Source organism: Chaetura pelagica, unplaced genomic scaffold, assembly GCF_000747805.2.
Source record: "Chaetura pelagica isolate M959 unplaced genomic scaffold, ChaPel_1.0 scaffold300, whole genome shotgun sequence".
Classification (NCBI taxonomy): domain Eukaryota; kingdom Metazoa; phylum Chordata; class Aves; order Apodiformes; family Apodidae; genus Chaetura; species Chaetura pelagica.
In genome coordinates, this window is record NW_009951945.1 from 2,432,522 (window position 1) to 2,452,507 (window position 19,986).

The window sequence follows — 19,986 nt, forward strand, 5'->3', positions numbered from 1 at the left end:
ATAAGCACAGTCCTAAGGGTTTCCAGCACCACCTTCTCACAGTGGCTGCCCCTTCTCTGGTGTCCTTGGCAGGACCAGGCACAGCAGCCAACCACTGGGAGAGACAACCAGGCCAAATGACTGCAGCATGGAATTATAGAACAGTTTGGGTTGGAAGGGACCTTTACAGGCCATGTAGTCCAACCCCCTGCAGCAAACAGGGACATTTTCAACTAGAACAGGTTGCTTAGAGACCCCATCCAACCTGACCTGGAACTTTTACGGGGATAGGGCATACACCACCTCTCTTGGCAACTTTGTTTCCCCACTCTCATTGATCTCAGAGTAAAACTGCAGCACAAGCTGAGCAGCCTGAGCTGCCTAAAGCATGTGTCCCTTGGGGAGCAGGAATCTTGGTGACCTACCCCTGAGCACAGCCTTGTGTCAGCAAAGGACATTAATCTTGAACCTTGGGTCTCAGGGCATTTAAAACCCTCACCCAGGTCCAGCCTGGGGCACAGCTGCTCTGTCAGTATGAAATGTTGACACTGAGCCCTGGGCAAGGAAAATATTGACAACCATGATGACATCTGTGCTCCTGCCACCAGGCAGGCCCAGCACCCACTTCTGGCCAAAATGATCCCTAAATGAATCCCTTAGGCATCCCAGTTGGTGAGATCCTGTAAGAGATGCTTGAAATGCAAGGTATGAATACACACAGCTGGTTTCTCCTGATGTCAACCTATGGCCTCCTCTTTTGGAGACTTTCCATCTGTGTAGTGATTGGAGGCAAAAGGAAATAAAAACCCCGGCCATAAATGGAAACATTTGCAAAGGAACAGGGTAGGAGCAGCTGCCAAGTTACAGTTACTGCTGTGTGACTAAGCAGCAAAATCAGCAGAAGATCCCAAACTTTCTGCAAGCTGCTGCTCTTTCACAAAGACAAGAACTCTGCAGCTCCCCTCTCTACTCCTCCACTGCCCCCAGCTAAAGCTTGGTGACCAGGTCTAGGAGCTAGTGAGCAACAGGGTGCCCAGCTCCTGCAACTTGGTTCTGGGTGTTCTGGAGCAGGGTTAGTCCCAAATCCAGCATTATTGCCTTGATGTAAGTCAAGAACCATTTCAGAGTTTATAAGCCTTTATAAACACTGAGTTCCTTCTGAGCCAAGGTGATACACTGAAGATGGGAAAAGATCCCTCTTTAATTTTCCTCTGCCTCACATAATACCTTGGCATTGCAGAGTGCTCTCCTCTGCAACCCTCATTAGTCCAGGACTGCAGGAAGGCAGATCAGATACCTCTGATGAAATGGGGACCAGTAGAATCACAGTTCAATGGCTGAGGTTGGCAGGGATCTCTGCTGAGCATCCAGCCCAACTCCCTGGCTCAAGAAGGGTCATCCAGAGCAGGCAGCCCAGGACAGTGATCAGGTGGGTTTTGAGTATCTCCACAGATAGGGACCACACAACATCTCTAGGCAACCACTTGCCATATCTGACCACCCTCACAGTAAAAAAAAGTGTTTCCTCACGTTCAGGTGGAACACAAGGGCTGGAACAGTTATGCTCTGGAGACAGGCTGAGAGAGTTGGGGTGGTTCAGCCTAGAGAAGGTTCTGGGGAGACCTCAGAGCATCTTCCAGTACCTGAAGAGGCCACAGGAAAGCTGGAGAGGGACTTTTTACAAGGGCAAGGAGTGATGGGATGAGGGCGAATGGTTTTAAGTAGAAAGAGGAGATATTTAGTGTAAATATTAGGAAGCAATTATTTGCAGTGTGGGTGGTGAGACACTGGACCAACTATCCCAGGATACTATGCTCCTGCCTGTGGCAGTGGGGTTGGAACCAAATGATCTTAAAGGTCCCTTCCAACGTAAACCAGTCTGGGATTCTGTGATCCCCTGCCCTTTGCCAAAGAGAATACAGAAAAGCTCCCCAGACAGCATGTTTTCTGCCTTCCCATCTTGAGTGGTACCCATCCAGCAGCAGACTGAGCCAGAACCCCCACACAGCAGCCTGTAGTCAGCTGGATGAGACAGCTCCTGGGATGTGGCAATGCCTGTGTTCTACATGGGGAATGTCATGGTTGACTCACCATTCAGCCCTGCAGCACCTACCAGCAGTGTCTTTCTTGGCCATGTCTTGCCATATGCACGAGGGGCTTCCCAGGCTCTGCAGAAAACATAAAACCATGTGAGCTCAAGGGACTCTGCAATTGCAGGAAATCCCAAATCCCCTTGTGGCTGTAAAGAGTGGAGCCATTCAAGTTGGGTTAGATAGCACTGAATTCCCAGCACCCATCCCCTTGAAAATGAGCTGGCCAGAACAAAGGGGACAGCGTGGGCCAGATGATGAGACAACCAAAAACCAGGAACCGTGGGGACCCTGAGACCCTTGGCTAGATGACACAAGCTGGAGGCTGTTTCAGAGCAGTGTTACCATTTTTGCACACAGCTCTCCTCCTGCACCACAGGGACCATGTGGTCTTCCAACACCCAGCACGGATCTTCCCATGGGATGGGACCTATGAGACCCAGGGATGGTGCAGAGAACTGATGCCAGGCTGGTCTGTTCCTACCTTGCTTTGCAATGCAGCAAAGGACACTTCAGCAGGACCTCACTGTGTCACAGGGACAGAATTGGAGTCACACCCTGAGCTGCTGTTGGGATGGCTGGTTTGGAAGGCACCGATATGCCACATGTTCTAATTTCCCCTGCACGCCAGACCCCTTTTGACACACTTTTCAAAGGAGCTAAGGAGCTCCAGATGGGACTCATCCAGCCACCCTTGGCTGCATCTTGTTAAATACATGCCCAGCACTTCCACGCTAGGCCCCTGGAGCCAGAAAAAAAAACTGCAGTCTGCTGCTCGTGGCCTGAGCTGGAGCCAGGACAGGCTTGTCCTAGAAAAGCAACATGTTGGATTTACAAGCTCCATCTGAAAAATCTCAAGCACTTCATGTCCCAGGGAAAACACTGCATGTAACAAGACAATTTTATATGCAAGGATCATTTTATCATCAGCAGTACTATCAGAAATCCAGAGCCCCCTGAAACACTCTGGGGCTGAATTTCCCACTTATGTAGAAATAAGCACAATTCAGACAAAAGAGCAGATGCTTTGTGGCTCCTGAAGTTTTGGATTCTTTTAGGGCAAGAGAGGGATTTACAGGGATCTCAGAAGCTATAGAAAAACCCTTTGAGCTAATACCCATGTTTATGAAGGTTTGAACTGCTTGCTAGGACTGAGCCAGGAAAGAAACAGCAGCCAGGGTCTGACAGATAAGCCTTTTCTCCACGCTTTTGGAGCAGTGAAAAACTGGCATCTAGGTGCCAACCCTGCACACCCATTCCTGCCCTGTTTGCTTTTTCTTAAGCCATGAAAAATGCTAGTTGAAGGGTACAAGATTTAAAGATTGGGGCAGAAGGAAAGAGAAACAGAGACAAACTTGAGGGGCAACCTTATGATCATGTTTAGGATCTTTAGGATCACATTACTCCAGGTTTGTACCATAGAGAGACACCAACTTTCTAAATGGGGTGCTCCAGACCCACAGTGTCAGCACTCTTAATGTCAGCTGTCACAGGCCATGATGGGGGCAGTAGCAGCACAGGCAAAGGGGGCTGTAGGCTCCTCTCTTGCCTGCAGTAGCTGTTTTAAGACATCTATGAAACTGCTGGCTGACCTCCATGGGCCAGGACTTCTTGCTGCCAAGGATTAGCCAGTGTCTGTGCTGGATATGCCTTGAATGTAGCAAAAGGTGACCCAGTGCAGGGTTAGGCATCTGATTTGGTAGGTGTGACTGCAAGAGATCCTTCTGTGACATTGCAGAAGTCTCCCTCTGGCTTATGGCAGCATCCAAGGTTTAATACTCCAGCCCTGACACAAGAAAAGCTTGTTCCTGGGAAGCTGGAAGAACAGCAAAGAGCCACCACCTCCCATGCAAAGGGCAAGGAGGGATTAACAACAAAATGACCCACTTCCAGTGGTCTACAGCCCAGAAGCCAACAAGGCTGAGCAAAAGGAAAAAATGTAAGGGGTAGTAGGGATGGTGCAGAGATCACCCTGAGAAAGGACAGGCCCATCCAGGGAGAGAGCTTGAAGGACAAGGTTTGGTAAGATGGGGGCTTGCCCCTCTCACCAGAGATGCTGGATGAGGCCCAGGTAGGCAGCTGCTGCTCTCTGTCCCAGCCACTCTGTGAAACAGGTAGGTCTGCTTTGGTATTTCACTTCCCATCTCCATGAAGGAAGAGAGTAGAAACCTGCAGGCTCAGGAAGGACAGGTCCTGGTAAGTGCCTAAAATTCCTGTGAGGATTTGGGGGCTCTCACACGCTGATGTAAAAACTATTCCATTTTGTGCAGACTTAGTCCTCTTTGCAGAGGCTTCTGGAGTCACTGGTAGTGATGCTCCATGCTATAGCAGCCTGCAGCCCTTCCCCCATGGGACACAGACCCAGCTAGAGATCCTACCCTGGGGGCAGGAGAGGGAGCACTGGAAGTCACAGGTCATTGCAAAGCTCAAACATCAGCCTGGCTGTTTTGAAACTAAGTGATTTGGGAAGCACAAAGGCCAGTGATGACTTGGGATCCTTGGCTTCCGGGCCCCACCACCCCTGTGTGCTGCTGCAGCAGCCAGACTCACCTGCACATGGCTGTGCATGACCGTGGGTACTGCAAGGTCTGGCAGGCTTCCCCTCCTCCTCAGTCTGATTCTGCAGAAGGATGCTATTTATTTCCTTTTCTCAAGCATCTCCAGGCCTCACCTCTCTGACTGGGAGCTCTACTAGGCCCACATTTTCCAGAAATACAGGTCAGATTTCTAATTTCAGCTTCAAAAAGGATTTGCTGGCATAAGCTTATTACTGAAGATGGAAAAGTCTTCAGCATGTTCTACCAAGCGACACGTAAACCAGAGGTTGACTTCCATGAAGGTTGTTTCAAAGCTGCCTGTATAAAGACAATTTGTGCCTTAATCCCTTCCTAGTCTCTAGGACAACGGCACAAACAAAATATCTTGAGGTTCTCTTGCCAGAAATCTAGTTTTGGTTATTGCTATTTGGGTTATCTGCATCACAGGGGCTCAGAAAGGCTTTGCCCTGTCCCTACAATAACTTTATGATGAGTAGGGGTCTCAAAATTAAATCATAGTTGTGTGACTAACCCATGGGCCAACCAGAAAAGGCAGGTTAGCCCTGCAGAGTGTTCAGTAACATATGAAAACAACCCCTAACAGACTCAGAACCAAGAAGAGAGGACCTCCACCACCATCAAGCCTCTTTACCAGTCTGGAGAAGCTTTTCTAGATTGCTGCTGTGATGAACATGTCTGCTGTGAGTATCTTCTCCATAGGTGCCATGACTGGGAACAGACCTCTAGACCTTTTGTCACAACCTCAACTTCAAGAGCTTCCCACAGGCTTCTGGCACCATGAACAAACCATGAGTTCAGGTCCTGAGAGAAAAAAAAAAACAACACCAAATAATAGACCTCAGTTCATAAATTACTCTGTAAGGGCAGGAGGAACATGATCTCTGGGTCCACAGACAAGAAGTAAGAGGCTTCATGGCAGCAAGAGGTACTTAGGCTGGACACTAGAAAGCGTTCTCCAGAAGCAGCACCAGCTCCATCATTTGCAGCCAGCTGTAATTTGCACTAACACAGACTGTCTGCAGATGTGGTAAAGCCTCTGTGCTTGGAGCTCCTTGAGACTGGACAAACATCTTCCAGGGGAAGAAATAAGCAACCTGTGGGGTAAAACAAACCTTTGAGGCAGAAAACTGACTCAATGGCCTCTTCATTCCTTACTTCTCTGTGACTGAAGAAACCTAAGTTTGATGAGACAACATCTTTTAACCCAACAGACTGCACACAAAAAAAAAATAAAAAATGAAGAAAGACTTTTTAGACAGAGGTTTAAGTTGGTGGCTACCCCAGGAATACCACAGTTCATCTCCCAAGACATTTGGAGTCACCTAGAACAAAGTGCCAGAACCCAAAGAGAAGAAAAAAGCACAAAAAATGTTCTCCAGAAGCATGACATCAGGGGTAGGATGTCTGCTGTGCCTCCAGCTCCTGCTATTTCATTCCCTGTTCCCTTTTAATATATCACCATCAAGAAGAGGAACCCCAGCTGCTTAAACCAAAACACATTTGGGAATAAGAGAGTTACAACAAACCCCAAACTCCAGGATAGCAAGAGGCATTTAAAGAGTCAGTTATCCTGCTGTCACAGCTAGGGAAGGCTAGACAATGGACTTCTGCTCCTTGGGAAAACTGAAGGCACAAAAGAGGCTCTTAAATAATTTTGAAAACTCAATTAAAAATCATCCTACAGCAGCTATTTATTGTTCCACAGCTTGAGGCCTACAGCTGGCATCATCAACAGCACTTTGGCTGGGTTACAGGGCTGCAAGCTGGGGGAAGAGCTGCCTTGACAGGCCTGCGGTCTCCAGCAGTCCCATGGTGTCTAGAGCTGGGCCTCTGGGGAACAGGGCTGCCCAGGGGTGTGGAGGTGGTGCTCATGAGGCTACCATGCCTTCCCATGGGTGGTGGGCAGGGAAATGACTCAGACCTCAGAGCTGGACAGGTACACAAGACAGTGGCAGGCAGGGCCACAGAGAAGCAATGACCAGAGCAATCACCTGATTTGCAGAGCTGCTCCTGAGCTGCAGCCACAAAGCTGGAGAGCTCTGGAGAGATGAGCAGAACCAGTGGGCAGGTGTAGCTGAGCCTCTTGGTTCTTCCCAAGTGAGAGCAGTCTCATCTTCTCATTTACAAGAGCTAACTGGGCAAGACAATGCTCTCTCACCAGCTTAGCTCTCCTACATCACTTCTTGTTTTGTCCTTTATGATTGCACTCTCAGTCCTGTTCCAGCCTACTGCACTGTTGCCTTTTTGCATTGCTTGTAGGGTACGTGTTCCAGGAGTCCTACCAAACTGGTAAAGTGGCCTCAGAGATCCCCTACTTCCTTAGCCACCACATTCCCATGAAGGGCTGTGAATCAGCATTGCCTCAAATGAGGAGAATTTAGTCAGAGGAAAACAGAGAAATGTGGCCCAAATTCTGTCGTCGTTACATAAACCCCCTTGCTGAACATCTGGAGAACATCTGAAGTTTAGCAAAGCAGGCCCAGCAGGCAGAAGCATTTTTGCCCTTCCTTGTAATGGAAGTATAAAAATTGCACTGAGAAAATTTAACCAGAAATGGAAGACAAAATGGGTCCAGCATAGGGGACAGACTTTCAACCAAACACCCAACACAGGCTCCCACGATCCTGCCTGGACAGTGCACAGGTGTGGGGAGACACGAGGCAACACACCCAAACACAAGGTGTTGGGCACTGCTGAGAAACCTTTGCTGGTCTCTGTCTTCTGGAGAAGACAGCTCGTCAGCTGGCAGTGTTCAGAACTGGGCTTCTTTGGGACAAAGTGGAATTCAGAGGGAATATTTAGATTTTTCTCATGGGTAAAACTGACCAAATGCTCCAGAACTGTGGTTTGGAAACAGAGCATTTTTGCTGCTTGGGGATTTTCTTCCCCTTCCAGCAAAAGGAAAAAGCAAGGCTGGGGAAGAAGCACATGGAGACAGGAAAAATTGCTCCTGTCACCTGCTTATTTCCCCCCTCCAAAAAAGCTGTCAACCAGCTCCAAGTCAGAGTGACCTTCTCCAGGGGTCTTGTGCATCCCTGCATTTGACATGGCCCTGTTGGGTTGTGAGGGGGCCATACCCTGGGGAGGGGGGTGCAGGAGCCATAGAGGGGGACACCCCTTTATGCCCCCCCGGCCTTGCTGGCAGCAGTGCATCCTGCTGGCTGGGCAGCCCCAACAGTAGGTGTGTAATCCAGGGGCTTGTTTGGATCATGTTCCCTTCCTTCATGGGTGATTCATGTTGAGGGCTGCAACAGGCCATTGAGAAACATTTCTACAGCTGTAACAAGAACTGCCTTTATTAGGGCAGACGTGAAGGCATTTTTTCCTAACTTCCCATGGAGAGGAGAGTGGGACATCTGATACAAACTGCAGCTACCCGCAGAGCCTGACCAGAGGTGCTCCTCAAATTTTCCAGCTGTGAGGTGTCCCTGGCACTGCAGGAACCCAACAAGCAGCTCAATGGAGAGGCTTGGTCAGGAAAAAGCATGACTAAGAGCAGGACATGAGAAAAGGGGGAAGCAAGGCAGTGCCCCTCTGTTCTCCCCATCTACCTCCCTCTTTTGAGGCCCCACCTGGAGTACTGTGTCCAGTTCTGGAGTCGCCAGCACAGGAAGAACATGGAGCTGTTGGAGTGAGTCCAGAGGCCACAAAAATGGTGAGAGGGCTGGAGCTCCTCTTCTACAAAGAGAAAAAGAGTTGAGGTTTTTCAGCCTGGAAGATAAAGATCCAAAGAGACCTTACAGAGGCCTTCCAGTACCTGAAGGAGCTACAGAGAAGCTGGGGAAGGACATTTTGCAAGGGCATGGTGACAGGACAAAGGGGAATGGTTTCAAGTTGAAAGATGATGGATTTAGGTTAAGACATTAAGAAGGAATTATTTTCTGGGAGGGTGATGAGACACTGGCCCAGGTTACCCAGAGAAGCTGTGGAAGCCCCATCCCTGGCAGTGTTCAAGGGCAGGTTGGATGGGGCTTGGAGCAGCCTGGACTGGTGGGAGGTGTCCCTGCCCATGGGAGGAGGTTGGAAATGGATCATCTGTGAAGTCCCTTCCAACCCAAACCAGTCTGTGATTTTGTGACATGAACGTGGTCTGGGGAGCAAGCGACTGTGCACGTATCCACAATGAAAGGTTGCAACAAGCCTCTGGGGCATACAGGTATGGCCTGGAAGCTTCCCCAAAGGCAGCCACCCTTCAGAGCTGTCTTAGGATGTGAAACAAATGGAAGGAGCACTGAGCTTGTTTGATACCTCCACCACCAGCCCTGTCTGCAGAGCTGCATCCCCACGTGCCCAGAAATGGAGGCACTGAGGTGAGATTCTGAACACAAGCAGAAAGCAAACACAGCTTACCTCTTCACCTGGTGATCACCATCCCTCTGCACCTGGTCTTCTGGAAACCCCAGCACCTCCTTGGGGAGCTCCTCTTCTCATACAACTTTTTCTGTACTATTTCACAGGTGAAGAGAATTCAGTGTTCCTCAAATCTATAGCATTCAGTAACAGCCAGATTTATGATGCAAAAGTGACAAATCTCTTTTCTACCCCTAAGTTTTATGTGAGGAGTCCTGCTGAAGTCCTCCCAGATCCCAACCACTTCTATTCCACTTTCTGAACATTGAGAGCTCATGAAATTCACATCAAACGAGATCATGGAAAAACAATTTATTTGACAAATTTCCAAGGTAGACAACTTTAGTAAAACACAGGCATAAAACTAAGTTGTACAATGGGTTTTTGGATACAAAGTAAAGAGTTTGGGATGCCAAAACCTGGCCAATCACTGTTGCTTTCTCCAAAGCGCATGAATTCATAGCAAGAGCACCAATGGAAGCACTGAAACAAAATCTCAGCCAGCCAAACCACACCTTCAGTGTGATCCTGGAAACAATTGTGTAAACACCCAGGGCCTGGATCACCTACGCAGTGATAGCACCTTTGTTAGTATATCCATGTGAGTCAAAGCCCCTGGCAGATAATGGCAGCCTTTCCCTTAACTTTGCTGGGCTGTGGATGAGGCCCTAATTCAATAGATAGTAGTTAGTGGGTTTCCCTAGGGCCCAGGTGCCTAACTCCTAGAGGGTCCTATAGAAACAGTACTCCCAGAGGGTTCACTGGGAATTAGACAGCTTGGCACTTCTGGAAAAAAAAACTAATAAAATTAATCAAGTCCCACTAACTGGGCTCAGAGATTTTCCAAAATGGAGCTTCAACTGTAACACAAGTCATCAGGTTATTCATGAGGTTCCTGGTTTCACTGTAGGACCGTGAGATCAGTTAGTGAAGGAGTGCAGTTATGTAGGTTCTTTTATGGGTTTTCCCTCCCTTCCTGATGGCTGCTGTCCATCTTCCCATCAGTTGGTGCCCAGCCTCCCTGTCCTGAATGGGAGTGTCAGCACAGAGAGATGCTCTGCCACCCACCTCCACCCCAGCCCTGGGAAGTCAATGGCACTGGAGGCCAGAGATGCTTCCACTTGGCTCGGGTAATGTAGTCCAGCCCCCCTGCCCCTCCAAGCATGCATGGGAGATATGAAGCAAACTCGCCAGCCACAATGATCCCCTCTCAAAGCTTGAACTTTGAACTTCTCACTTGGAGCACAGCATTGGGTCAGGACCACTGTGAGCTGGGCAAGCTGAGCTGGGCTCACAAGCTGTGAGCTCAGCTGATGTATGAAAGAAAGAAACAAAAAACCTGTATCTGAAAAGAGCACAATCAGCCTTATGAGACCAGGCTAGTCCTTAGTGGTACAAAATTCCTCATCATGATTCTTTCTTGGCAGAAAAGAAAAAAAAAAGTGGGATGAGGTTGTTATTGTTGTTCTGGCAGCTTATTGCTAGATGTGCTTGTGTTTGCCTGCTGTGGGGAGGGAGGCAAGTCACAGGCAGGGAGGGAAGCTGGAGGCTAACAGAGGAGAGATGCAGATGATGAAGCAGGGGGGGAAGGAAGGGGACTATGCACAGCCAGGCTGCAGCACTATCTGCAGAGATGCAAATTCTTCAGGTCAGTCAAGAACGCTCTTACATTTTTTGTTTTTGGTTTGTTGGTTTTCATTTTTAGGCAAGACAGAAGCAGGCATGGCCTTGGCAGGAAACCCACCCAGATGTTCAGTCTACGGCTATCTTCCTGGAGACAGTTTGATAGAAGACACCACGCAGCAGGGAGGTATAGTCAGGCACACGGAAGAGGTGGCGCTCGCCGTAGACCACGTCGTAGTCTGCGCTCTTCCCCGTCACCAGGACACGGATGTTGGGCTCGTTGGCTTGGCTGCCCACTGCCAGCACATAGATCTCGATGCCAGCCTGCTGAGCTTCCTGCACAGCCCTCTCGATGGCCCTGGCAGTGATCCCTTGGGAGTTGCCATCAGAAAACAGCAGGACCCTCTTCTTGGCCCCAGCGCGCGAGGAGCGCTGGTACAGCCCGGTGACGTGGCGCAGGGCGGCATTGACATCCGTGGCGTCGTTGATGAACTCCATGTTGTCAACGGCCTTGGCGATGATGGTGTAGTTGGACTGGAACTGAGCTTCCACCTTCTGCTGGTTCCTGCCGCTGTACTGGACCACGGAGACGCGCACGGAGTCGTCGGCAGGCTTGCCAGCCTCCAGGAACCGCTCCGCCAGCCGCTTGACAAACTTCTTGGTGGTCTCAAAGTTCTTGCTCCCCACACTAGTGGAGCTGTCCACCAGCAGCGTGATGTCTGCAGGCCCACTGAAGATGACTGCAAGGGGAAAGGCTCAGAGCTCGTTACGCTGCCTGTCTCCTCCTGCCTCTTCCATGGACAGCTGGTGAAGCTGCCGGCTGTCTCGCAGGCTCCTGCCTTCTTAGACTTGGGAAATTCCCGCTCTTTGGGTATTTGCTAGCTTGGTTTTCCATACCCCAGTGCTGTCCTACACTTCTCTTTTCACCCTTTTGTTTGGCTCACAGCAGGCTGCATTCCCAGGTACTTGATCTTAGATAATCTAGTGACTCTCGCCAATTCAATCCAGCGCTGTCCTTGCATGTCTGGGGAACCACTTCACCTCCTGAGACTGGCTTCTTTCCAGGATGAGTCTGAGGGCTGCCTATGCTTCTCACTTGGACGTGCACCCCACTACATTCCTCCCAATACTCACTTTTCAAGCACCTCTCTTTAAATATCCCTGCCACGGGGCTGATTCTTCCTTCTGCTCCTACCACCATGAAGCAACTGACCTACTCACCTGCCTCAGTCGAAGCCTGCAAGGGCTAAAATCTGGCACATTCTCCTCTCTTGGTTTGAGGTGCCAGGAAAGCAACTGTCTAGGCTTCTCCTCCAGGTGCTTTGGGCTGGTGTGTGTGAGACCCCCCTGCAAGTGTCTGACATGGCTTGCTCCCTTCTCCAGCCCAGGAGCCTCTCTATTACAAGGTCTGAGCTCTGTGTTCCCACCAACACAAACTCCCATTTCCCCCACAAGAGCACCCACAACCCCCTCCATGTCACAAGAGCAGTGAAAACTCACTTGGGCAGGTGTAGTCTGGGCACTTCTTCTCTGTTAAGAAAATTAGAAAGAGTAAAGTCACTGCCTCATTCAGGAAAAATCACTTCTATAGCACAACTCTCCACTTTCCACAGAGCCACAGTGGGGACAAACACCCACCTGGGTCACAGCCAGACTGGGTAAAGTTTATAAACATGCACCAGAAAACAGAGGTGCATGCTTGAGAAATGCTGTGGATGGAGATGTCCTGCAGCAGGAGAGGACCTGGGACCTGGCTGCCAAGAACTCCGAGACATGAGACATGCTTGTCCCTTGTTTAAGCTTTGGATGCTGTTTTCTACCCTCAACCCCTACTTAAGAGCACAACTGGAGGAAGGAAAAGCAGCCTGTATCTCTCAGCCTTCATCTTAAGCTATCCCCACTGCCTTCTTTATTGCCTCCATGCACAGCCTTTCACCCACCTTGGCAGACATATGAGGTGATGTTCTGCAAGAAGGTGTCATCTAGGAGCTCAGCATAGTTGTCCCTTTGTATGGACAGTCCTGGCCTGGTGGGTCTGCTCAAACAAGCAATGTCATTCAGGTGATCTGGATTGGGAGGGTTCCGGAAAATGTCGCCTATCCCCAGAGAAACCACCTGCAAGGAAGTTGAGAGTCCATCACCTGATACATTCATCATCTAATGCATTCATAAACTTGAAGATCTTTCACCCCATGAAGGTGCTTTTATGTCCACCCTGCCCCAGGGAGACAAAAAAGGTTCTATTTGACAAGCAGCTGAACATGAGCCAGCAGTGTGCCCAGGTGGCCAAAAAAGCCAATGGCACCCTGGCTTGGATTAGAAACAGTGCCACCAGCAGAAGCAGAGAGGTGATTGTCCCCCTGTCCTCAGCACTGGTGAGGCCACACCTGGAGTTGTGTGTCCAGTTCTGGGCACCTCAAGATGAGATCTGGAGGTGCTGGAGCAAGGACAGAGGAGGGCAACGAAGCAGGTTAAAGGGCTAGAGAATAAATCTGATGAAGAACACTTGAAAAAGCTGGGAATGTTTAGTTTGAGGAAGAGGAGGCTGAGGGGAGACCTCATCAGTCTCTACAACTACCTGAAAGGTCATTGTAGAGAGGTTGGTGCTGGTCTCTTCTCACAGGGAATTAGTGACAGAACAAAAGGGAACGGCTTCAAGCTGCACCAGGGCAGGTTTAGACTGGACAAGTGTTTTTTCACAGAAAGAGTGGTTAAGACACTGGAATAGGCTGCCCAGGGAGGTGGTGGAGTCACCATCCCTGAGTGTGTTGAAGGGTCGTTTGGATGTGGTGTTGGTGGAGATGGTTCAGGGGAGAACTTTGTAGAGTAGGGAGGATGGTTGGACTTTGTGATCCCAAGGGGCTTTTCCAACCTGAATAATTCTATGAAAGCCATGCAGACCCCAGAGAGCCTGCACTGCCCTGCTGGATGGCTGCTGTGCAGGCAGGGTGCTTGTCCTGCACCCTTACCGGGGTGACATCGCAGAGGGAGCTGAGGGGGGTGGGGTCCCGCAGCGTGTCCGAGCGCCCGTCCGTGATGACGATGGCGACGCGTTTGTCAGAGGTGAATCTCCGCAGCAGGTTCTCCCTGGTGAACTGCAAGGCTTCTCCTGTGTAGGTGCCCCCAGCTATCCACTTCAGGTTCTTCACTGCCCTGCAAGCACAGACACCAGTGAACCTGCAAGCCCCAAGGGAGCCCCTGGGAACATGTATCTCACTGACGTGCTTGCGAGGTAGGAGAACATCCCGCCTGGACAAGGATTTGGGTAGAAACCTGGAAAGCTCCTTGACCTCAGCACCACCCACAATGCTGCCAACTGCTACTTTCCACTAAAGGGCACTTAGCACCCTTGTAGTTGGAGCTAGGGGCCTGGAGACGGCAGAGAGGTGATGAGGAGGAGCCCCTGGGTCAGGTCTCTGCATGGAGCACTGGGACCCCACAGACTCACTGTTTGAGGGCCCCGATGTTGTCTATGTTGGCATCCCCCATGGCCACCAGCTCCTGCGTGTTGTCGTGGCTGTACTGCACAACGCCCACACGGGACTCCCCAGCTTCAAACTGTTGGGAAAAACAGAAGCCAGTTATGGTGAGATACCTCAGGGGGAACCATTAAACCTAGACAGCTCAGAAATCCTGCTGGTAGTTACTACTGAACACGAGCATGGTAGGCTCTGCTGCCTCTCCTCTGCTTTTTTCCCCAGCACGAACCCCAGTAGGAGTGGATGCTCATAGAATCATAGAATGATTTGGGTTGGAAGGGGTCTTAAAAGTTCATCTAGTCCAACCCCTTGCAGTCAACAGAGACACCTTCCATTAGATCAGTTTTCTCAGAGCCCCATCCAACCTGCCCTTCAACACTTCCAGGGATGGGGCTTCTACCAATTCTCTGGGCAACCTGAGCCAGTGTTTTACCATCCTCATTGCAGGAAAACACATCCTAATATCTAAGTCTATATCTCACCTTTTAGTTTACAACCATCACTCCCTGTCCTATCACTACAGGCCCTGCTAAAAAGTTTGTCCCCATCTCTCACAGGCTCCCTTTAAGTACTGGAAAGCCACAAAAAGATCTCCCCATGGGGACCAATTCAGTGAGCCAGTCAATGAAGAAGAACCCAAGACAAGGTTTCCCAACTCAGTGGTCTTAACACAAGCCACTGGTCATGGTGGGTGGCTAAAAGCCCATCTTTTTTCAAAACTTCTCTTCTTGTTCCAAAACATTGGTTTTGCTGCTTTTACCAACTCTTTGCCAACCGGGGACCCATCCACGTCCACACAAGTGTCCAACAGAAGGTGCCATGGCTTCACAGCCTGTGGGCTACAGATGTATCTGGATATACTTTAAGGGAAGACTGGATGCTAAACATCTTTTCCAATCACAGGATTTGGAAACAATTTCCCACACACAGCAGGTTATCAGGGTGGGTTAGGAGAGCAAGCATTTGTGTCCCTCTTTAGACTGAAAGACTCACTCCTGGGAGAATACTGCTGCTTTGAGCTGCAAAGATCCTGTTAGTGCTCAACTGGTAACCTAAACCCCAGCTTGAGAGCAGACAAGGGTGCCTGGGGGGCTGTCCCATCAGGGAGCCAGGGGAAGCTGCCATGCACCTTGTCTCATGTACTCCATCCACCTGAAATGCTCATCAGCACAACTAAGAGACTGATTGATCAAGTGGATGCTTCATGAGACACCTGCTCTGGGACATGGAGGAAGAGCTCTCAGCCACAGCAGGCAGAGATAAAATGTATTTTGGGAAAACTAACAGGTTCTTCAGAATGGAGCCATCTCCCCATTTTTCTGCTCACAGTGAAAAATGAGTGCACACAAGCACAGCTCAGCACTTGTGGGAATCTCACCTTCACCCGCTCGTCCTTGCTCAGGCGGTCAATGACCTTGATGATGAAGTCCTTGGCAATCTGGAAGTTCTGCAGGCCAATGCTCTCCGAGCTGTCCAACACAAAGAGGACGTCGACGGGACCACAGGTACACTCTGCAGCAAAGGAGAGGAGCAGAGGGACTGGTGTTACCATCTCAGCAGCTTGCTCAGAGCAAGGAAGCACACCCAAGCAAGCAATTGCTGCCTGCTGCTAGTCCTGACCAGGTGGGTGCCTGTGCCCTGTCTACCCAAAAAGCAGAGTGCAAAATAAAAAGGCAAAAATAAAGTTAAATAAGGACAAGTGCATCTAGGTTGGGGCAATCCCAAGGACAAATACAGACTGGGTGGAGAATGGATGGAGAACAACCCTAAGGAGAAGGACTTGGTGATACTGGTGGATGGAAGCTCAACATGAGTTTGCAATGTGAGCTCACAGCTAGGAAATCCAGTGTCCTGGGCTGCATCAAAAGATGGGCAGCCAGCAGGTCAAGGGAGGGGATTCTACCCATCTACTTCCCTCTCTTGAGACTACATCTGGAATACTGTGCCCAGTTCTGGGCTTCCCAACATAAAGACATGGAGATGCTAGAGCAAGTCCAGAGGAGGACCATGAAGATGCTTAGATGGCTTCGGGCACCTCTGCTGTGGTCACAGGCTGAGAGAGCTGGGATTGTTTAGTCTGGAGATGTGAAGGCTCCAGGGAGACCTTAGAACACCTTCCAGTACCTGGAGGGACTACAGGAAAGCTGGGGAGGGACTTATTATAATGACATGGAGTGACAGGAAAAGGAGGAATGGTTTCAGGCTGAAAGAAAATAGATTTAGGTTAGATATTAGGAAGAAATTATTTTCTGTAAGGGTTGTGAGACACTGTCCCAGGTTGCCCAGAGAAGCTGTGGCTGCCCTATCCCTGGAAGTGTTGAAAGGGAGGTTGGATGGGGCTTGGAGCAGGCTGGGCTGGTGGGAGGTGTCCCTGCCCATGGCAGGGGGGGTGGGAGTGGATGATCCTTAAGGCCCCTTTCAATCCAAACTAGCCTGGGATTCTATGAAAATAGCTGTCTAGGAGACTCAAGAGTCAGGTTACCAATCTTTCCATTTGCATTTTTGCTCAAAGCCCCTTGTAAGACACGTAGCATTTCCAAGCTGTGAGTAGCCTTAGAACACCAAGTGATTATTCCAAAACCTATTTCCTCATAAGCCTTCTCAGTTCTTCCATTCACCCAGCCCAGGAGGACAGAGGTGACACTGGTGGGCTGGAGGAGGCTGAGTCAGCTTTCTCCCCTCTTTCCCATGACTGAAGAACATCATGTGCTCTTGGCTCTTCCTTCAAGCTTTTGGACTGCAAAACCAACCCATCAGGACACCATCAGAAAAAATCCAACCCATTTCTCTGCAGAGCTGCGCAGGATTTTGGAAGAGGAGGCCTGAACTGGATCCACACCATGCCCTAAACTGATATTCCTTTCAACTGCAGAGGGTGGAGAAAATCCCCCTGGCAGCCTTGCTGGCACAGGACACCTCGACAACAGTTTTCCAGCTCTAGGACTCAGCCACATCAGCCTCCAAATCTGCAGAGCAGCCTCGAAATCTGCACAGCACCCTCGAGGAGAACTTGCTGCCCTCCCTTGTCTCATGCACGTTCAGTCCTCCCTCCCAGGCTCTCACATCTCCACAGCACAAGGCAAGGAGCAGGGGAAGGAGGGGGTCATGCAAGGAGAAGGGCTAGCAAATGTTTGTAGAGCAACTTTGCCAAGTAACACTCACCACAGCAAGCTAGAGGACAAGGGAGAGAAAGAGAGAACATTAAAATGCTGGACAGGAGGGTTTTTCACATACTAACTCAGAATGTTTCTGCAAACCCAAAGACACCTAATCCAGACAATTCAAGCTCGCGGAGGTTTCCCTCCAGTTTGAAACACACAGATCTACCTCCTGCTTCAGCCTGTGATGCCCTGACCTGGAGCACTGCTTGCAGCAGAGCTGTTTCCCCACACACCGATGCATTCTATTTAAATAAAAATAGAAGCAAATCCTGGAGGGATTAAGTGAATCCTCAGCATATGGAGCTCAAACTCAGTTCCTCAAGTACCCTGTGTCCTTCCAGCACTTCCTTGCTGGCCATAGGCCAGACACTCTTTGCAGCACATACATGCTGCTGCTCCCCATGGCAGAACACCCCAGAACAGACCTTCCTTTTCCAAGGGGAAAAGCCAGGCCCTGTTATTTCAAACAAAAACATTATAAAACGGTCCCCACAGATTTTACACAGCTTTGCTCATCATTTCCAGGAAAGGTAAAACTGTACACAGAGCCACAGAACACACACATGAAACATGGTTGCATGATCTACTCTAGAGATTGAGCTGGGAGTCCCTGGGTCAAGAGAGGGGACAGCAACACTCAACAGATCTGCCTCATTTTCGTTGCTGTCCCACTTGCAGGGAGGACCTCCCTCCACTCCACAAGCTCATTGACTTAACTGTGACTGATGCAAGAGGAGCAATGCCTGTGGCACCCTCTGCATGCTCCCTGGGGACAACCCCGCTCCCTGGGGGCCAGAGAAAAAATAGCCCTCCCCACTCAACAAGGAGCCAAGCAGGGCAGGAGGAAGGGCACAGGGATACTCACAGCACATCTTCATGATGATGTCCAAGATTTCACATTCCTGAAAACAAAACAAACATGTTAATAACACCACCCCCACAGATGCTTTGTGCCCTCAAAGCAGTTCCTGATCTGGAAATGAGTGATGTGCAAAAGGAGGGTGGCACTATGGAGGGAGCTGGCTGGTGGTGAACTGCCATGAAGGAAATCCAGCCAGTGAAACTCATTGGGGCAGCCACCACTAAGCCCAGGAGCATGAGGCTCCCCAGGAAATAACCCCCTCCCAGGAGCCATCAGCATCAGACCAAGCAAGCAAGGAGCGCCTTGATCCCATCCTACTCACATCTGGTCCTGGAGGCCCCACAGGTCCTGGCGGTCCCTGTTAAACAGAAGCATGGACAGAGCAGTTACAAGAGCAGCCAGTCCCACCAGCAGCCTACTCTGCCCATAGCCTGGTAAGCAGAGCCTGGAGAACTCTCTTGGCTTCCCAGTTGGTAGCCCCTGCCCTGGGCTTTGAGCAGGTCCATCTGTTTGCCTGCACAAGGGGTGGGGGGAAGAAGACCCACGTCCACTTGTGCCAAGCCCACCAAGGTAGGAAGGTGAGCTCTGGCTGCAGGCAGAGGGCACATGCACCATGACATGGCTTGGCATTGGCCCCACACCACCCAGGAGATGGACAGATGGATGCCATTTGCCTGGGAGATGCCTCTCCTGTAGCCTCCACACCAAGGTGAGGCAACACGAGCAAAGTGGCAATTCAACACAAACCAAAATGCTTCCAGGTTTCAGGTGGCCACTCCCAAAGGCTGCTTGCCTTTTCTGAACCTGATCCTAGGAAAATGTTTGGCTCATGGAAAAGCACAAGTGCCTGTATTTTCTGCCCTAAGGGGCTCCTGCCCTGCTCCTGGTTCAAGCACAGCAGGTCCATGGTGAGTCCTGCTTTTAGGAGCTCTATCAGCCCAACATCACACTCATGGGTGCAAACCCTGCCAAGGTCCTCACTTACTGGGCGGCCTTCAGGTCCCCTGTGGCCCTTTGCTCCTTTGATGCCCATGGGGCCAGGGATCAGGTTCTGGAAAGAAAAGAAAAGCAAAATTCACAAGTCTGTGTGTGCCAGGGTGCAGCATCTTTCCTTCCAGATGCCTGCTGAGCACTGCTTAACCACAAAAATGTTATCTGAGGTTGCTGGACCGAACCAAACAAGTTTGGACTTGGGAGGGATGGTATGGACACTGGGAAAATCTCCCTCCACAGGGCAGCAGTGCTGTCTGGAAGCACACAAAACCTTGCAGAGATGATACCCACCTCAACCTAACAGATCTGGCTGTTTGCTGGGCATAAGCTGAGAGGAACCTCTGGAGAGATCTCCTCTTGTCATCAGACATTGCTCAGCAGCAAAGGGTGCTTGCTGGTGGACTCTGGCCCACAGGCAAGGCAGTGTTAGAGACCCAGCCCAAAGCTCCTGCACTTGGTTCACAAAGATGATTCAGCTTTATACAGAGTACTCACATCATTGCCAGGGTCTCCAGCTTCTCCTTCATCACCTTTAGGACCAACATAGCCTTTTGTTCCCTGAAAAAGAGTACAGAAGAGATTCCTGCATGGACAGCTGTGTTAGCCTGGTGAAGATAGGGCTGGCATGCAATGTCCTTGAGAGACATGGCCTGGAATGGGGATGAAGACCAGCATATAGGCTCCCTAGTACCCAACTGCAAAGCTATTCAGGAACAGAGCTTTAAGGTGGCCTTGACTGTTACAGGACCATCCAACTCCCTCTGGGCTGGTAGTCCCAATGTCACGCCCTGGGGCTGCACTGCAGAGCACTCAGCCTAGGCTGCCACCCTTGGATGTTACTACCAGTGCATCAAGGCAGGGCACTTGCACAAAAAATATCTCCTGTAGGGA

At 50.2% G+C, this 19,986-nt stretch overlaps 1 protein-coding gene across 1 annotated transcript in view; it reads right to left on the reverse strand.

Moving 5' to 3' along the window:
* Positions 1-10,704: 10,704 nt before the first annotated feature.
* The window catches only part of COL6A1 (collagen, type VI, alpha 1), a 24,903-nt gene continuing 15,621 nt past the window's right edge, over positions 10,705-19,986 (reverse strand). Inside the window, exons 25-35 of the mRNA XM_009996878.1 lie at positions 19,591-19,653; positions 19,088-19,153; positions 18,425-18,460; positions 18,106-18,142; positions 17,242-17,250; positions 15,458-15,591; positions 14,049-14,158; positions 13,570-13,753; positions 12,541-12,715; positions 12,101-12,130; positions 10,705-11,340 (exon numbers count right to left, since the gene is read on the reverse strand). Of these exons, the coding sequence (XP_009995180.1) occupies positions 10,730-11,340; positions 12,101-12,130; positions 12,541-12,715; positions 13,570-13,753; positions 14,049-14,158; positions 15,458-15,591; positions 17,242-17,250; positions 18,106-18,142; positions 18,425-18,460; positions 19,088-19,153; positions 19,591-19,653 (1,455 nt within the window). The 3' untranslated portion in view covers positions 10,705-10,729. The remainder of the gene's footprint in view (positions 11,341-12,100; positions 12,131-12,540; positions 12,716-13,569; positions 13,754-14,048; positions 14,159-15,457; positions 15,592-17,241; positions 17,251-18,105; positions 18,143-18,424; positions 18,461-19,087; positions 19,154-19,590; positions 19,654-19,986) is intronic.